Consider the following 13265-nt stretch of genomic DNA (forward strand, 5'->3'; position numbering starts at 1 on the left):
CTATGTTGAATATCACTTAGTTGTTGCCATCCTTATATACATATATTTCCATCGACGGAAGGGCAACTAAGAAATAACTTTCCTTCTTCAGTTTTATATATGGTTTCCTGTCATAATAATGTGATAAAATAACAAGCAAAAAATATCATTTAGATGATTTAGTACTCCCTCCTTCCCAAAATATAGGGCGCGTTTGACTTTACACGATCTTTGATGCACGATTTGACCACTAATATGTACCAAAATACATGGATTGAGCATTTATCAATTGTACCATCGTATTTGTCTTGCAAAATAATTTTATCTTATATGTCTTTATAATAAGGGTTTTTATCAGTTATGCCAACGGTTGTGTCTCACTACTCAGTTTTGCCATTAGAAATTTCAACTACTCAAAAATGCCATCGCTTCATTAGACACATGCTCAAAAATGCCACTAAACACCATTATTGTGATCTCAAATCTCTTTTGCCATGTTATAATGACATAAATACCTATGAACCAACATGCCAACTCTCCCTCTATCTCACTACAATAAAGTATGAGACCCACTTGATCTCAACAGCGTTATTATTTTCTTATAAAATTATTCGCTTGGTTACTCATGACAAGTGGGCCCACACATATCATTGTGAGATAGAGAGAACTGACATGTGGGTTTAGGCTTATTTTTGTCATAGAACATGGTCAACGGGTTTGACGTAAAAATAACAATGTCTAATGGCATTTTTGAGCAAACATCTAACAGAACGGTGTCATTTTTGAGATATCTAATGGCATTTTTGAGCAAGCATCTCACAGATTGATGGCATTTTTGAGCAGTTGTAACTTGTAATGGCAAAACTGAGTAGTGGGACACAACTAGTGGCATAAATAATAAAAACCCTAATAATAATTTTGTAGACATACAATAAGTGAAAATAACAGTCAAAGTTATGCGATGAAGACCAAAAATGTCAAAGTGTGTCTTATATTTTGGGAAGGAGGGAGTATCACATTTGTATAATCTATGTTTTGTAAAACCAAAAAAAATATGGACATTTTTTTCTAAAATCAATTTATATTTTTCATACATTGATGTATTTGTGGAAACTCCTACTATATTACCGTACAAATAGACGGCCACGAAAACGCGTGCCCATCATGATCTAGTTCTAAAATACCAAAGTTTTCTTATTCTGGGTTAGCACAATTTCAAGGTTGGTATTAATTCATAAGAGGCTAAAATTCAGATTTATTATAATGTTTAAACAATGTTCATGGTGTAACCTACTTTTACATCTTCTATGTAATATGAATATTGAAAAGTTTGTACCCACGAATGTTTTGTCTATGCTACTGGACAATCATTCTATTGTGTGGAAAAGACTAGGGATAATAATATTATCAACTGCCATGCCATGTGTTTTTGTTGAATCTATATTGGTTGAGACGAAGACGCGCATTGCGCATGCACGTTTACTAGTAAAAGAAAAGGAGATTTAGGAGCATTAAACATTCATTCCAACCTGAAACCAATACAAACCAATCTGACAAATGCTTTGATTTCCGAAAGTAAACTGATTTCAGGCATGAGCTACTTTGATCACATGCAGAAAGTACAATCTGATGTCTTTGGTTCACTTCTTGTTGATACAACATGAAGGTGCCTTCCTAAATGTGATCACTTCTCATGAACACATATATTTGCTACAACCAGGAATGTGATCATAGACAGAACACCTGCACAAAACAGGACGAGCTGAACTGACGCATTTGAAGAACGACAGCAGTGGTTTGTGGCGTTTCATATGGAAAACACTTGCTGATAGACCGAATGTTCAACAGAACACACTACAGCTACCTGATGATTTGCATCCAGTGCACACACATATATAACCACCAGGTCTAGCTGGTACATTTGCATAAACAAAGACAAAATAATTCTACCCGCAGAAAATTAGATCGGCAAAGTGATGAGGGAGCAGACTTATCATGTAACAATGATCTTGGCCCTGGGAGACACCCTTGGCAGAGCTAATAGCTTGGTAAGAACCATGCTGCGATCCATTTCGCCCATCCACTCTATTTTCACTTCTTCCAAAGCAGGTGTGCAGCTCAATAGCTTTGCCACAAAATTGACCTCGTAGTCCAAACCCTGGAAACATTTCATACTGGCAATTATGAGATGGTCCATTTGCATTTGCAGGGTAAGTTCTTGAATGCTGGCCTGATCCTGATCCCATGTGCTTGAAGAGCCACTCTACATTTTTTTAACAACTCATTAGGTGCCTTAAATACAAGAATGAACATTGATCGGGTGACTGAGGGAGGGAGAGGATTTACTGGAGGCATGCGTGCCCACATGTGAAGCTTCTTCAAGTTAGGGGCATTCTGTAACAATGAACACGTGGTGAAGACTTGCCTCTGGTCGCAAAAGCATATCGTAAGATAAATATCCTCCAGGCGAGTAAACACGGCAGGGAGCTTCGTAAGTATACACCCCTTTGATAGATACTGCATCAAGAAAAGAAAAGAAAATGACAACACAGATTAGTCAGAAGGCAGAAGAAGGCCATAGTAATGTTAAAGCTAATAATAGCTTACCTTCATGAAAGTGCCAAAAATTCCAAGTTTTTTTATTTCACTTAGGCTTCCCAATGACTGTTTGACATAGCTTTCCTTGTCATGCACAACCGGAACAGATTGATATGATTTAGCTTTGGGATCAAGAGAGAGAAGGGTCACCTCCATATTAGGGGCATCCAAACTAATGTCTTCAAAGTCCCCATCAATATAAAGATATTTCAGTTTAGGAGATTGAATGTTTAGACAGTGGATGCCCTCAAAAGAAGTTAATGACAAATTAGTCAGTATGGGGCAGAACGAGATCAGATTTTGGATGTCCCGGTCTGTGGAGGAGAAAATGTTCAGGCTGAGGTCAGTTAGGCTCTTGAAACCTTGGAATGCCCGGGGCAAGCTGATGATGCAGTTTTTTAGGTGCAGAGACTCCAGATCATCGATAGAAAAGAGGCACGAGGGAATCTTATACCTTAGCCCTGAGTTCAACTTGATTATAACTGATTTTGGTGATCTCCTTGACAGCATGATCATCCACCTACCAAACTCATCATGGTAATTTTTGTTACCTGAAATATCAAACTCCTCTATTGTTCCCTTGTGGAGTGCTAGCACCATATCGACCAACGTAACGAACTTGGTCCGTGCAAAATTTCCATCACGCAGAGATATTTCTGGCATATTAATTAGCCCATGCATCCCTCCAAGTACTTGATAAGGTGCTAGTCCTAACTGCTTCTTCAACATTTAAAAGGGAGAGGATATTGCCCTTTATCTCTGGAGGTAGACTGCTCAGTCTGTCTAAACTCACAACAGATGTAGCTTCCGCCCTGGCCTTTTTACAGGTACTCATTGCTTCAGAATCCAGATTAAACTGTCCTGGCATTTTCAAAAAACAGGTACCCATTGCCTAAATTAGCTTGCAGTCTACCGCACATAACTAAAAATACAATACATGCAGAAATGAAATAGTGCACTAAGTAAGTAGCCTGTTCATAACAAAACAAGATATAAGCAACAATGAAAGATGCAGTTTAGGGAAACAACTCCAGCATGTTACTACTAACAGAACTTTACTCGGCTATTGCGTTGGTTAGGTGAAAAGCTTGATTATCATTTGACATGTGTTACAAGACCCTAAATTGCAATCTTGAAGAGCAAACATGTCCCCTGCTGCAAGTTGGAAAGGGGTTCCTTTTGTTGAATATATGTGCAGTCATTTGAAGATGTGATTAAATTTTTGGGGAAAAGAACTTGTATTGCTATTGCAAAATATCGACTGGACAAACAATATAGGGTATATAAGTATATAACTGAAAGGCTCTCAACGTGGGCAAATGATGAAGTGCAACTCTACTTCAGGACAGAGAGTCAATTTACCCTCCTTTCTTATCCTAAATGTGGACTTGGACTCAAATTATTCAGGAGCAACAGCATGTTTAGTTCCAACGTTCACTATAAGCATGATCGACATGTACTAACTTAAAGCCGTGTACTAAGTACTCCCTAGTTAGTGCTAGATACATCCATTTAAGGGACAAACTTTTTCGGACGGAGGGAGTACTAGAGTAGGTTCCAACTGACAATTAAATCTTTCTTAGTTTCTTAGGGAATGAAATACGCTAGGAAAATAATAATTCTCAGAAATTAGCACTGCAGAGCTAGAGAACAACAAAAGCAACGTAAATAACAGGGTACTAAAGTGGATTCAGTTAAGCAACTGAATCTAAACAAGCATATGAACAACTGAATCTTGCTAGTCGTCAACACTCACGGAGCAATCCGATAACCCACATAACTGAATCATTTATGGCTGATCTTGTTTAATTCCTGAATCCACCGCAAACTAGTCTCGAAATTCAAATATATGGGAACAGGAAGCAAAACGAACCTACGGAGTGGCTGCAGGAGCGCCGGAGAAAGGGGGAAGGCGACGCCGCTTGCCGCTCGCCCGGTTTCTCTCTGCCGCCGAACCGGAGCGCAGAGGCCACAGGGGCGAGGAACGAAGGGAAGACGCTGGACGCCTACGCGGCTACGCCGCCGCGACGCCGGCCGTGCCGTGGTCTAGGGTTCGAAATGGTATGCGACTCTCTGCGATGCAGGCTGGGGATTTCAGAATTGGGCTTGAGGACAGACTGGGCCACTGAGCGATATCGGAGTGGGCTAGTCCTTATCTTGGGCTGAATGCTTGAATAGTCTGCGATAGTTTCCTTTTTCTCAAAAGATATACATATTCTATTTTTATTTTTTCCTCTAAAAAATATATTTTATTTAAACAATTTGTATTCAACTGGGAATTGGTGGTTTGGGAGCTCCATGGGGGGGAAGGCTGGCATCGTGAGTTCTGATGGAGAGACACAAGGAGAGGTGACTGGGTAAAGCCCGGGAGACCACTTTCATCAGTCAATCAAGGTGTACGAGGCGATTGGATTGGAGGGATGCGACATGTGAAATTATGATCATTACATATGATTCTTATTGCTCGATGATTCCCACTGCATTGACTCTACTGTCTGGAAGAATGTCGCCTCAACCTTCACTTTTCGAGTTGCCACCACCGAGGAGACTTCCCCTAGTTTCGAAAAACAAAGGAGGTAATTTTCATGAATTGTTTGCGGTGTAAGGTTGCTTACTGCCCATGCATCTTGCCACATTTGGTTCATGGATGCATGGTTGGTGAAGCTCAAGTCATACGACCGACGATCGGAGTCATGTTCCATTTGTGCACTAAGCTTTGTAACAAGCGATTTATCTGTGCAATTCTAATAATGTAATGCAATTTTTCTTGTTAAAAAATGTTGTGGGTTCACAGGTATCTATGTCTTTCCGGCTCTTCTCTCATTGCACTAGGTTTTCGAACTCCAATGACACGCTTGTTTGCTCCTTCGCTTCCATTGATCTTCCTCTTCAATCTCATCTTACATAAGCGGCTTCCTATAAGCCAGAGTTGGTGCATCATTTGTGGGCTTCGGTTATCCTTAATTCACAGTACCGACGCTCAAGTTTTGCTACTTCATGATTGATGCAAGCTCTACTGGAGCCAACACAATGTTTTTTGCTTCTTCTTTTGACCTATTTTCTCAATGCATCATGACGAGAATTCAAACAATGCTATTTTTCATTTCTAACAATCAGGCACATGTGAACTCGATTACTTCCCACCGTTAGTGATAATATATAGAAATTCATATAGCACATGACAACATTATTCCCGGCATTACGGTAATTTTGAAATGTGTGGTATATCTCGTTTATTTGTTTTTATTTTGTATTGGAATGAATCTCCAAACCAGCTAGTACAACCTAGATAGGAGTACGTGGACTAGGATGAAACAAAACCATAACTACTAAATCAAGGGGTAGGATCCTTGCCACATCCCATCAGGACATGGGTGAGTAGCAAGGCTCCCCGGCGACTTGCCTCCACCAGCTGCCCGGCTCACTGTCTCTCTATTCTTCAGATGCTTCTTGTCACCTATATAAACATCCACACAATTAACACGTACACTAACTAGCTAGCTAGTGGTGCTTCCACGATTAAGTTTGATGACAACATCTGGTGTCAATTGTAAGGTCGCCTGGGACATTGTTTGTGCTCCCTTCGCCAACGGGGGCTTGGCTTTCTCTCTCTGCCACACATGAATCTTTGCCTTCTCCTCAAGCACATCTCCAAGTTACATGACGAGCAATCTTTGGGGGAGACTCCCTACATCATCTCCAAATACGGCTGGTCGAACACAAATGATGTGGGCATGACAGATAACCTACAGACCCCTATTTGCCGGGACATCATGAAAGGTCTCGATTTCTTCCGCGCCACGACTAGGGTGCAGATTGGAAAATGGAGCTACTTCCTCCTTTTGGCTCGATATTTGGCTTCCCGACTCCTCCTAAACCCTTGCGCAACAATCCCTTGCCCTGTTTTCCCACTCCAATCGTGCCTACACTCCCGTGCTATGGCCTCGAACACCCTAGCTTTGGACCTAACCCCTAGGCTGTCCCACGCAGCCGAATGTGATCTTACCGAACTACGCTCTATTTTGGCCACGGATAACTTGAATATGCAGGTGGCTGGCAGAAGAACTACAAGGGACGCAGGCAAGCCGTTCACCACTAAGCTGGCATACCAGGCGGTTTGGCGGCCGAGGCCTACAAACACGCTCTCCCCGGCCATCTGGAGAAACTATGCACTGAATAAGTGCAAAATCTTTCTATGGATTGCCAACAAAGACCACTGAGAAACTATGCACTGAGAAACTATGCACTGAATAAGTGCAAAATCTTTCTCCGGCGGGACATCGCCACATCTGCTGCATGCCCCTTCTGCAGCCATTGTGGATCCATCGCCCATCTTCTATTCGGCTGCCAACATCTTGCTCCGCTATGGGCGGCCCTCGACAGTCTCTGCCCCGATGCTCCGCAAGGGCTGCTCCAGGCCTAGGATGGAGAATGGAACAACAAAACTAGGTCAACAGTTCTGCTGGCTGTTCTTTGGAATATTTGGAAACGACGGAACGCAAAGGTTTTCCGGAACATACACCTTTGGGCTCCATAATGTAGCGAGCTCCGCTGCGGATGATCTTAGACTCTAGTCTCATCGCTGTAATAATATGCAAAAACAAATTAGGCTCCGTGATTGGGGCTCCATATTGTTTCATCTAGGCGGGAGAATATAACCGCAACACACGATGTAATTTTGCTTCTCTGTCTTCTCTTTCGATACCCCATACACTCTCTAGTGATCTTGGGGTATGTACCACCCCTGACGGTTGGCAATAAAGGTTCAGGCAGGCGTAAGCCCGCCGTTGACGCGTCAAAAAAAAGTTTGATGACAACTAAGTTGGTCTTTTAACAAACCAGTCTTGGTGCCTGACGACCTTGCCTTCCTTGATGCCTGACGACCTTGCGTTCCTCGATGTCGAGCGCGATGACGGACTCTAGGTCGACAGGGCTTGCCGAAGAGCTTGTAGTGTTGCTTGTTGTCAATCATGCACCACCCACTGCATTAATGTTTCGATCGCGTTTGTAAAATATGTCCATTGTTACTATACAGAGTATACGTGTGGTGACGATCGAATGCAGAAGATGGTGATGTCCAAATGAGTCGACTGCCTGGGATTTTTCGAAGGATTTCGTGCTGATAGCCAAAGCAAATCTAGGCACCTGTCGCGGTGAAATTTTTTACAAGCTAATATTGGCAAGTGCGAGCAGAGTGATCTAGGCTCTGGTTACCAATTGAAGAACCCTATGATAGAGGATAACACAGGAGAGGAATTTGGGAAGGGAAAAAGGGGAATTTTGGGATGAGGAGAGACGAACAGTAGACATTCGATTAGAGAGGTCAGTGGAGAATTCAGATTGCTCATTCGTCATACTACATGCCAGGTCACAACGGCTCTGCTCCTATTTAACTAGCCTCGCACTTACAAGCGTGGGTCCCACCCAACCAAACACAGCTCACATAGCCGGCTGACTCGCTCTTGTCCTGACAAGGAGGGCCCTTCTCAGATCCCGGTCCATTCATCAGCTGACGACTCCCTGCCCGACATCATCCTAGTAGGAGAGGGCGTAGACTGATTCTGGCATGAGTTACTTTGATTGATCACATGCAGAAAATACAATTTGACGCCTTCGATTCACATCTTATTGATACAAGATGAAGGTGTCTTCATGAAGAGTTGTGATCACTTCTTACGGACACATATACTCCTATTTGCTAGAACCAGGAATCTACCATACGCAGAAAACAGGGTCAAATGTTGTCAACAGTACACACTACCTCTACCTAGGTGGTACATTCGCATAAACAAAGACGACGAAATAGTTATACTCGGCGGCAACTGAAGCCAGCAAAGTGATGAGGGACGCATGCTTGTCAAAATGTAACAATGACCTTGGCCCTGGGAGACGCCCTTGGTAGATCTAGTAGCAGCTTGGCAACAACCTTGCTGCGCTCTACGTCGCCCCTCCACTCTACCTTCAGTATCTTTGCCACGAAATCAATTTCATAGTCCAAACCCTCGAAATAGTACATACTGGCCGTTACGAGATGGTCCGTTTGCATTTGCATTTGCATGATAAGTTCTTGAGTGCTCGCCTGATCCTGATCATCCAGATCAGGTATGCCCCAACGGTAACTCTGCATGTATATTCTCACAGCTCATTAGGCGACACAACGAAAGAACATGGATTGGATAATCGAGCGAGGGAGAGGGTTTACTGGAGGCACACGTACCGATATCTTAAGCTCCTTCAAGTTAGGGGCAATCTGAAACAATGAACATGCGGTCAACACTTGCCTCTGATCCTCAAAATTTATCATAACATAAATATACTCCAGCCGACGAAACACGGCAGGGAGCCTCATAGGTATGCACCCCTTTGATAGATACTGCAACAAGAAAAGAAAAAATAAATGGCAACACAGATTAGTCAGAAGGCAGAAGAAGGCCATAGTAATGCTGTAGCTAATAATAGCTCACCTTCAGGAAAAAACCAGTAATTAAAAGTGATTTGATCTCACTAAGGCTTCCCAGTGCCCGCTTGACAAGGCTTTCCTTGTGGAGCGCAATTGGAACAGATTGATATACATTAGATCTGTAATCAATAGAGAGAGTGGCCTCCTCCAGATTAGGGGCGTCCAAAGCAATATCTTCAAAGTCCCCATAAACTTTAAGATATTCCAGTTTAGGAGCTTGAATGTTTAGACAGTGGATGCCCTCAAAATAAATTAATATCAAATTGGTCAGTATGGGGCAGCACAAGATCAGATTTTGAATATCTCTGTCTGTTGAGCAGAAAATTTTCAGGCTGAGGTAAGTTAGGCTCTTGAAACCTTCAAATGCCCGGGGCAGGCTGATAGTGCAGTTTTCCAGGCACAGACACTTCAGATAGGCAATAGAAAAGAGGCATGAGGGAATCCTATACCTTGGCCCTGAGTTCAACTTGATTATAACTGATCTTGGTGATCTCCTTGACAGCATGAGCATCCACCTAACGAATTCATCATGGTAACTTCCTTTACCTGATATATCAAACTTTTCTATGGTTCCCTTGTGGAGTGATAGCACCGTATCGACCAACGTAACAAACTTTGTTTGTGCAAAATTTCCATCGCGCGTAATTATTTTTGGCATATAAGTCCATGCATCCTTCCAAGTACTTGATAGGGTGCTAGTTCTAACCGCTTCTTCGACATTCAAACGGGAGAGGATGTCGCCCTTTATCTCTGGAGGTAGACTGCTAATGCTGTCTGAACTCACAACAGATGTAGCTTCCTCCCTGGTCTTTTTACATGCACTCATTGCTTCAGAATCCAGGTCAAACTGTCCTAGCATTTCCATAAGATGTGGAGCCTGAATTAGCGTGGATTCTACCACATATAACTGAAAATACAATACATGCAGAAATTAAATGGTGCACTAAGTAAGTTGCTTGTTCATAGCAAAACAAAAAAAATAAGCAACAACCAAGGGACGGCAGTAAACATGCTTGGCATGTTTCTATGAACAGAACTGAACTAGACCACTGCGTTGGTAAGGTGAAAAGCTTGATTATCATTTCCGATCTTGAAGAGCAACCATGTGCCGTGCTGCGGGTTGGAATATGCTATAAAAATACTAATTCTGCGAAATTAACACTGCGGAGCTAGAGAATAAATAAATTGAGCTCTGTAAATAACAGGGTACTAAACCGCAACTGAATCTAAGCACAACTGAGTCACAAACAAGCATGCCCACGGCTGATCTTTCAATAATTCATGAATCCGCCGCAAACAGTTCAAGAACTTCAAATATATGGGAGCAGAAAGCAAAACCAATCTAAGGAGTGGCTCAGTTGCTGCAGAAGCGCCGGAGAAGGGGGGAGGCAACGCCGCTCCCCCGCTGCCGCCGAGACGGAGCGCAGGGGCCAGAGGGGCGAGGAACAGAGGCACGACCCACGCCGGATGCCTACGACGCCGCGCCGTCTCTAGGGTTCGAGTTTAGTGGAGGAAATGCTGAAATGGTCTGCGACTTGTCGTCTCTGCGCTGTGGCGATTTCAGAATTGGGCTCGAGGAGAGACTGGGCCGCTGGGCCATATCGCCGTAGAGAGAGGGAGCGATGCACATAAAATGGGAGCTCCTAACGGGCGCCTACAGGGATGGTTAGTGGGCTGCTCTTTCGAAGCCCAGTTGGAAGCTGAATGTCGAATAGAATTCAAAAAATTACCGCTCCCGCTAGGAATCGAACTTGCGCCCTTCGCTACCTACAGCATTTGGCTAACCGCTACGGCATGTCGTTACCAGTGATCGAATGCAGCTCCAACACTTTAAAAACTACCCGCCCATACATGATTTTCTTCTTAAATTAATTGAAACTTCACAGATTTCGGAAAAAAGTTCGTGAACATGCAAAAAACGTTGCCCCTATTCAAGGAAAGTCCATTGAATTTGAAAACTGTTCATCAATTTAAAATATAGTTCATGAAAATTTTGAAACAAATTCATTATTTTGAATAAAATTCACAAAACTGAAAAAAGTTCATATATTTTCGAAAAAACCTCATCGATTTTGAAAAAAGTTCATCGATTTGAAAAAGTTCATCGAATTTTAAAAATTTCCACCGAATTTGAAAAAAATCATCAAATTGAAAAATGTTCATCAAATTTGAAAATTATAGATGAAAATTTTTCATCAAATTGAAAAAAGTTCGTCGAACTAAAAAAAGTTCATCAAATTTGAAAAATAGTTCACCCAATTTGAAAAAAGTTCATTGAATTTGAAAAAATTCTTCGTGGAATTTTTTAAAAGTTCATCAAATTTCAGAAAAAGTTCAAAAATTTATAAAAAATTTCAACGATTTTCAAAAAAAGTTCACAAATTTAACAAACAAGTTCATGAATTAAAAAAACGCGCAATGAGGCAAACAAAACATATGAGAAAAAAGAAAAAGAATAAAGCAATCGGAAGAACTAAATAAAGATAGAAAAATGAACGACCTTTACAGTAACGGGTGGATAGCCTGCTGGCAAGAGCCGAGTGATTACAACGAACGAAGGGTTGCGAGATCAAACCCACCTTCCGTCACTAATTTTGACCTTTCGAAAAACAGGAAAAAACATGAGAAAAATTCAGAATAGGGCCGGCCCAGTTTAGACTGCTGCAGGCGCCCGTTTGCAAAATTGCACTGTAACGGGCGCCTGCAGCCTCGCCTCCGGCTGCCATAGGCGGAGAACCTCACATCTTTAAGAGTTCTACGTTCTTCGTCATCGTCTAGTATTATCGCTTTTTGTTGGCATAAATTAACTTTTATTTTTTGACGATGCCATGAGGTTAGACAGCCCTTCCGACACTATTTTTGACATTTCAAAAAACAGGAAAGAACCGGACGAAAAAGTCAGAATGGGCCGGCCCAGTTTAGACTGCTGCAGGCGCCCGTTTGCAAAATTGCACTGTAACAGGTGCCTGCAGCGCTAAATAGGAAATGCCCATAAAATTGTTACCTAGACTTGGCTAAAAAAGAAAAATGGTACCTAGACCAAGCACAGGGAAAAGAACAATCCGCGGTTTCATTCAGGGCTGCAGCTGCCGCCGCCGTCTTGTCCCCTCGCCTCCGACTGCCATCTTGCGCTGAGAGGCGGGGAACTTCACATCTTTAAGAGTTGTACGTTCTTCGTCATCGTCTACTATTATCGCTTTTTGTTGGCATAAATTTACTTTCATTTTTTGACGATGCCATGAGGTTCGACAGCCCTTCCGACACTATTTTTGACCTTTCGAAAAACAGGAAATAACCGGACGAAAAAGTCAGAATAGGGTCGGCCCAGTTTAGACTGTTGCAGGCGCCCGTTTGCAAAATTGCACTGTAACGGGCGCCTGCAGCGCTAAATAGGAAATGCCCAAAAATTGTTACCTAGACTTGTCTAAAAAAGAAAAATGGTACCTAGACCAAGCAGAGGGAAAAGAACAATCCGCGGTTTCATTCAGGGCTGCAGCTGCCGCCGCCATCTTGTCCCCTCGCCTCCGGCTGCCATCTTGCGCTGAGAGGCGGAGAACCTCACATCTTTAAGAGTTCTACGTTCTTCGTCATCGTCTAGTATTATCGCTTTTTGTTGGCATAAAATTACTTTCATTTTTTGACGATGCCATGAGGTTAGACAGCCCTTCCGGCACTTTTTTTGACCTTTTGAAAAACAGGAAAGAACCTGACGAAAAAGTCAGAATGGGCCGACCTAGTTTAGACTGCTGCAGGCGCCCGTTTGCAAAATTGCACTGTAACGGGCGCCTGCAACGCTAAATAGGAAATTCCCATAAAATTGTTGCCTATACTTGTCTCAAAAAAGAAAAATGGTACCTAGACCAAGCAGAGGGAAAAGAACAATCCGCGGTTTCATTCAGGGCTACAGTCGCCGCAGCCGTCTTGTCCCCTCGCCTCCGGCTGCCATCTTGCGCTGAGAGGTGGAGAACCTCACATCTTTAAGAGTTCTACGTTCTTCATCATCGTCTAGTATTATCGCTTTTTGTTGGCATAAATTTACTTTCATTTTTTGACGATGCCATGAGGTTAGACAGCCCTTCCGGCACTATTATTGACCTTTCGAAAAACAGGAAAGAACCGGACGAAAAAGTCAGAATGGGCCGGCCCAGTTTAGACTGTTGCAGGCGCCTGTTTGCAAAATTGCACTGTAATGGGCGCCTGCAGCGCTAAATAGGAAATGCCCATAAAA

General features: G+C 42.7%; 1 protein-coding gene and 1 pseudogene across 2 annotated transcripts; both read right to left on the bottom strand.

Annotated features, from left to right (window-relative positions):
- Positions 1-1484: 1484 nt before the first annotated feature.
- LOC123063601 (F-box/FBD/LRR-repeat protein At1g13570-like) lies at positions 1485-3434 on the bottom strand (annotated as a pseudogene).
- A 4546-nt stretch (positions 3435-7980) lies between these two features.
- On the bottom strand, positions 7981-10555 carry LOC123063599 (putative F-box/FBD/LRR-repeat protein At5g44950). Of its 2 annotated transcripts, XM_044487446.1 has the most exons (4): positions 10380-10555; positions 9042-9884; positions 8795-8950; positions 7981-8698 (listed from the first exon to the last, which is right to left on the bottom strand). In XM_044487446.1, exons 2-4 carry the CDS (start codon positions 9861-9863, stop codon positions 8435-8437), a joined length of 1242 nt encoding a protein of 413 aa, XP_044343381.1. In that variant the 5' UTR covers positions 9864-9884; positions 10380-10555; the 3' UTR covers positions 7981-8434. The 2 variants fall into 2 exon arrangements, with proteins under 2 accessions (XP_044343381.1, XP_044343380.1); XM_044487445.1 differs by lacking the exon at positions 10380-10555 and having other exon boundaries at positions 9042-10367.
- Positions 10556-13265: the final 2710 nt, after the last annotated feature.

The sequence above is a fragment of the Triticum aestivum genome, chromosome 3A (assembly GCF_018294505.1).
Source record: "Triticum aestivum cultivar Chinese Spring chromosome 3A, IWGSC CS RefSeq v2.1, whole genome shotgun sequence".
Taxonomy (NCBI): domain Eukaryota; kingdom Viridiplantae; phylum Streptophyta; class Magnoliopsida; order Poales; family Poaceae; genus Triticum; species Triticum aestivum.

Coding starts and splice junctions, on each gene's coding strand:
- LOC123063599 (XM_044487445.1), bottom strand. CDS start 9,902: ATGGAAATGCTAGGACAGTTTGACCTGGATTCTGAAGCAATGAGTGCA. Junction 8,951..9,041: donor TTACTGGTTTTTTCCTGAAG/GTGAGCTATTAT, acceptor TTCTTGTTGCAG/TATCTATCAAAGGGGTGCAT. Junction 8,699..8,794: donor TGAAGGAGCTTAAGATATCG/GTACGTGTGCCT, acceptor ATATACATGCAG/AGTTACCGTTGGGGCATACC.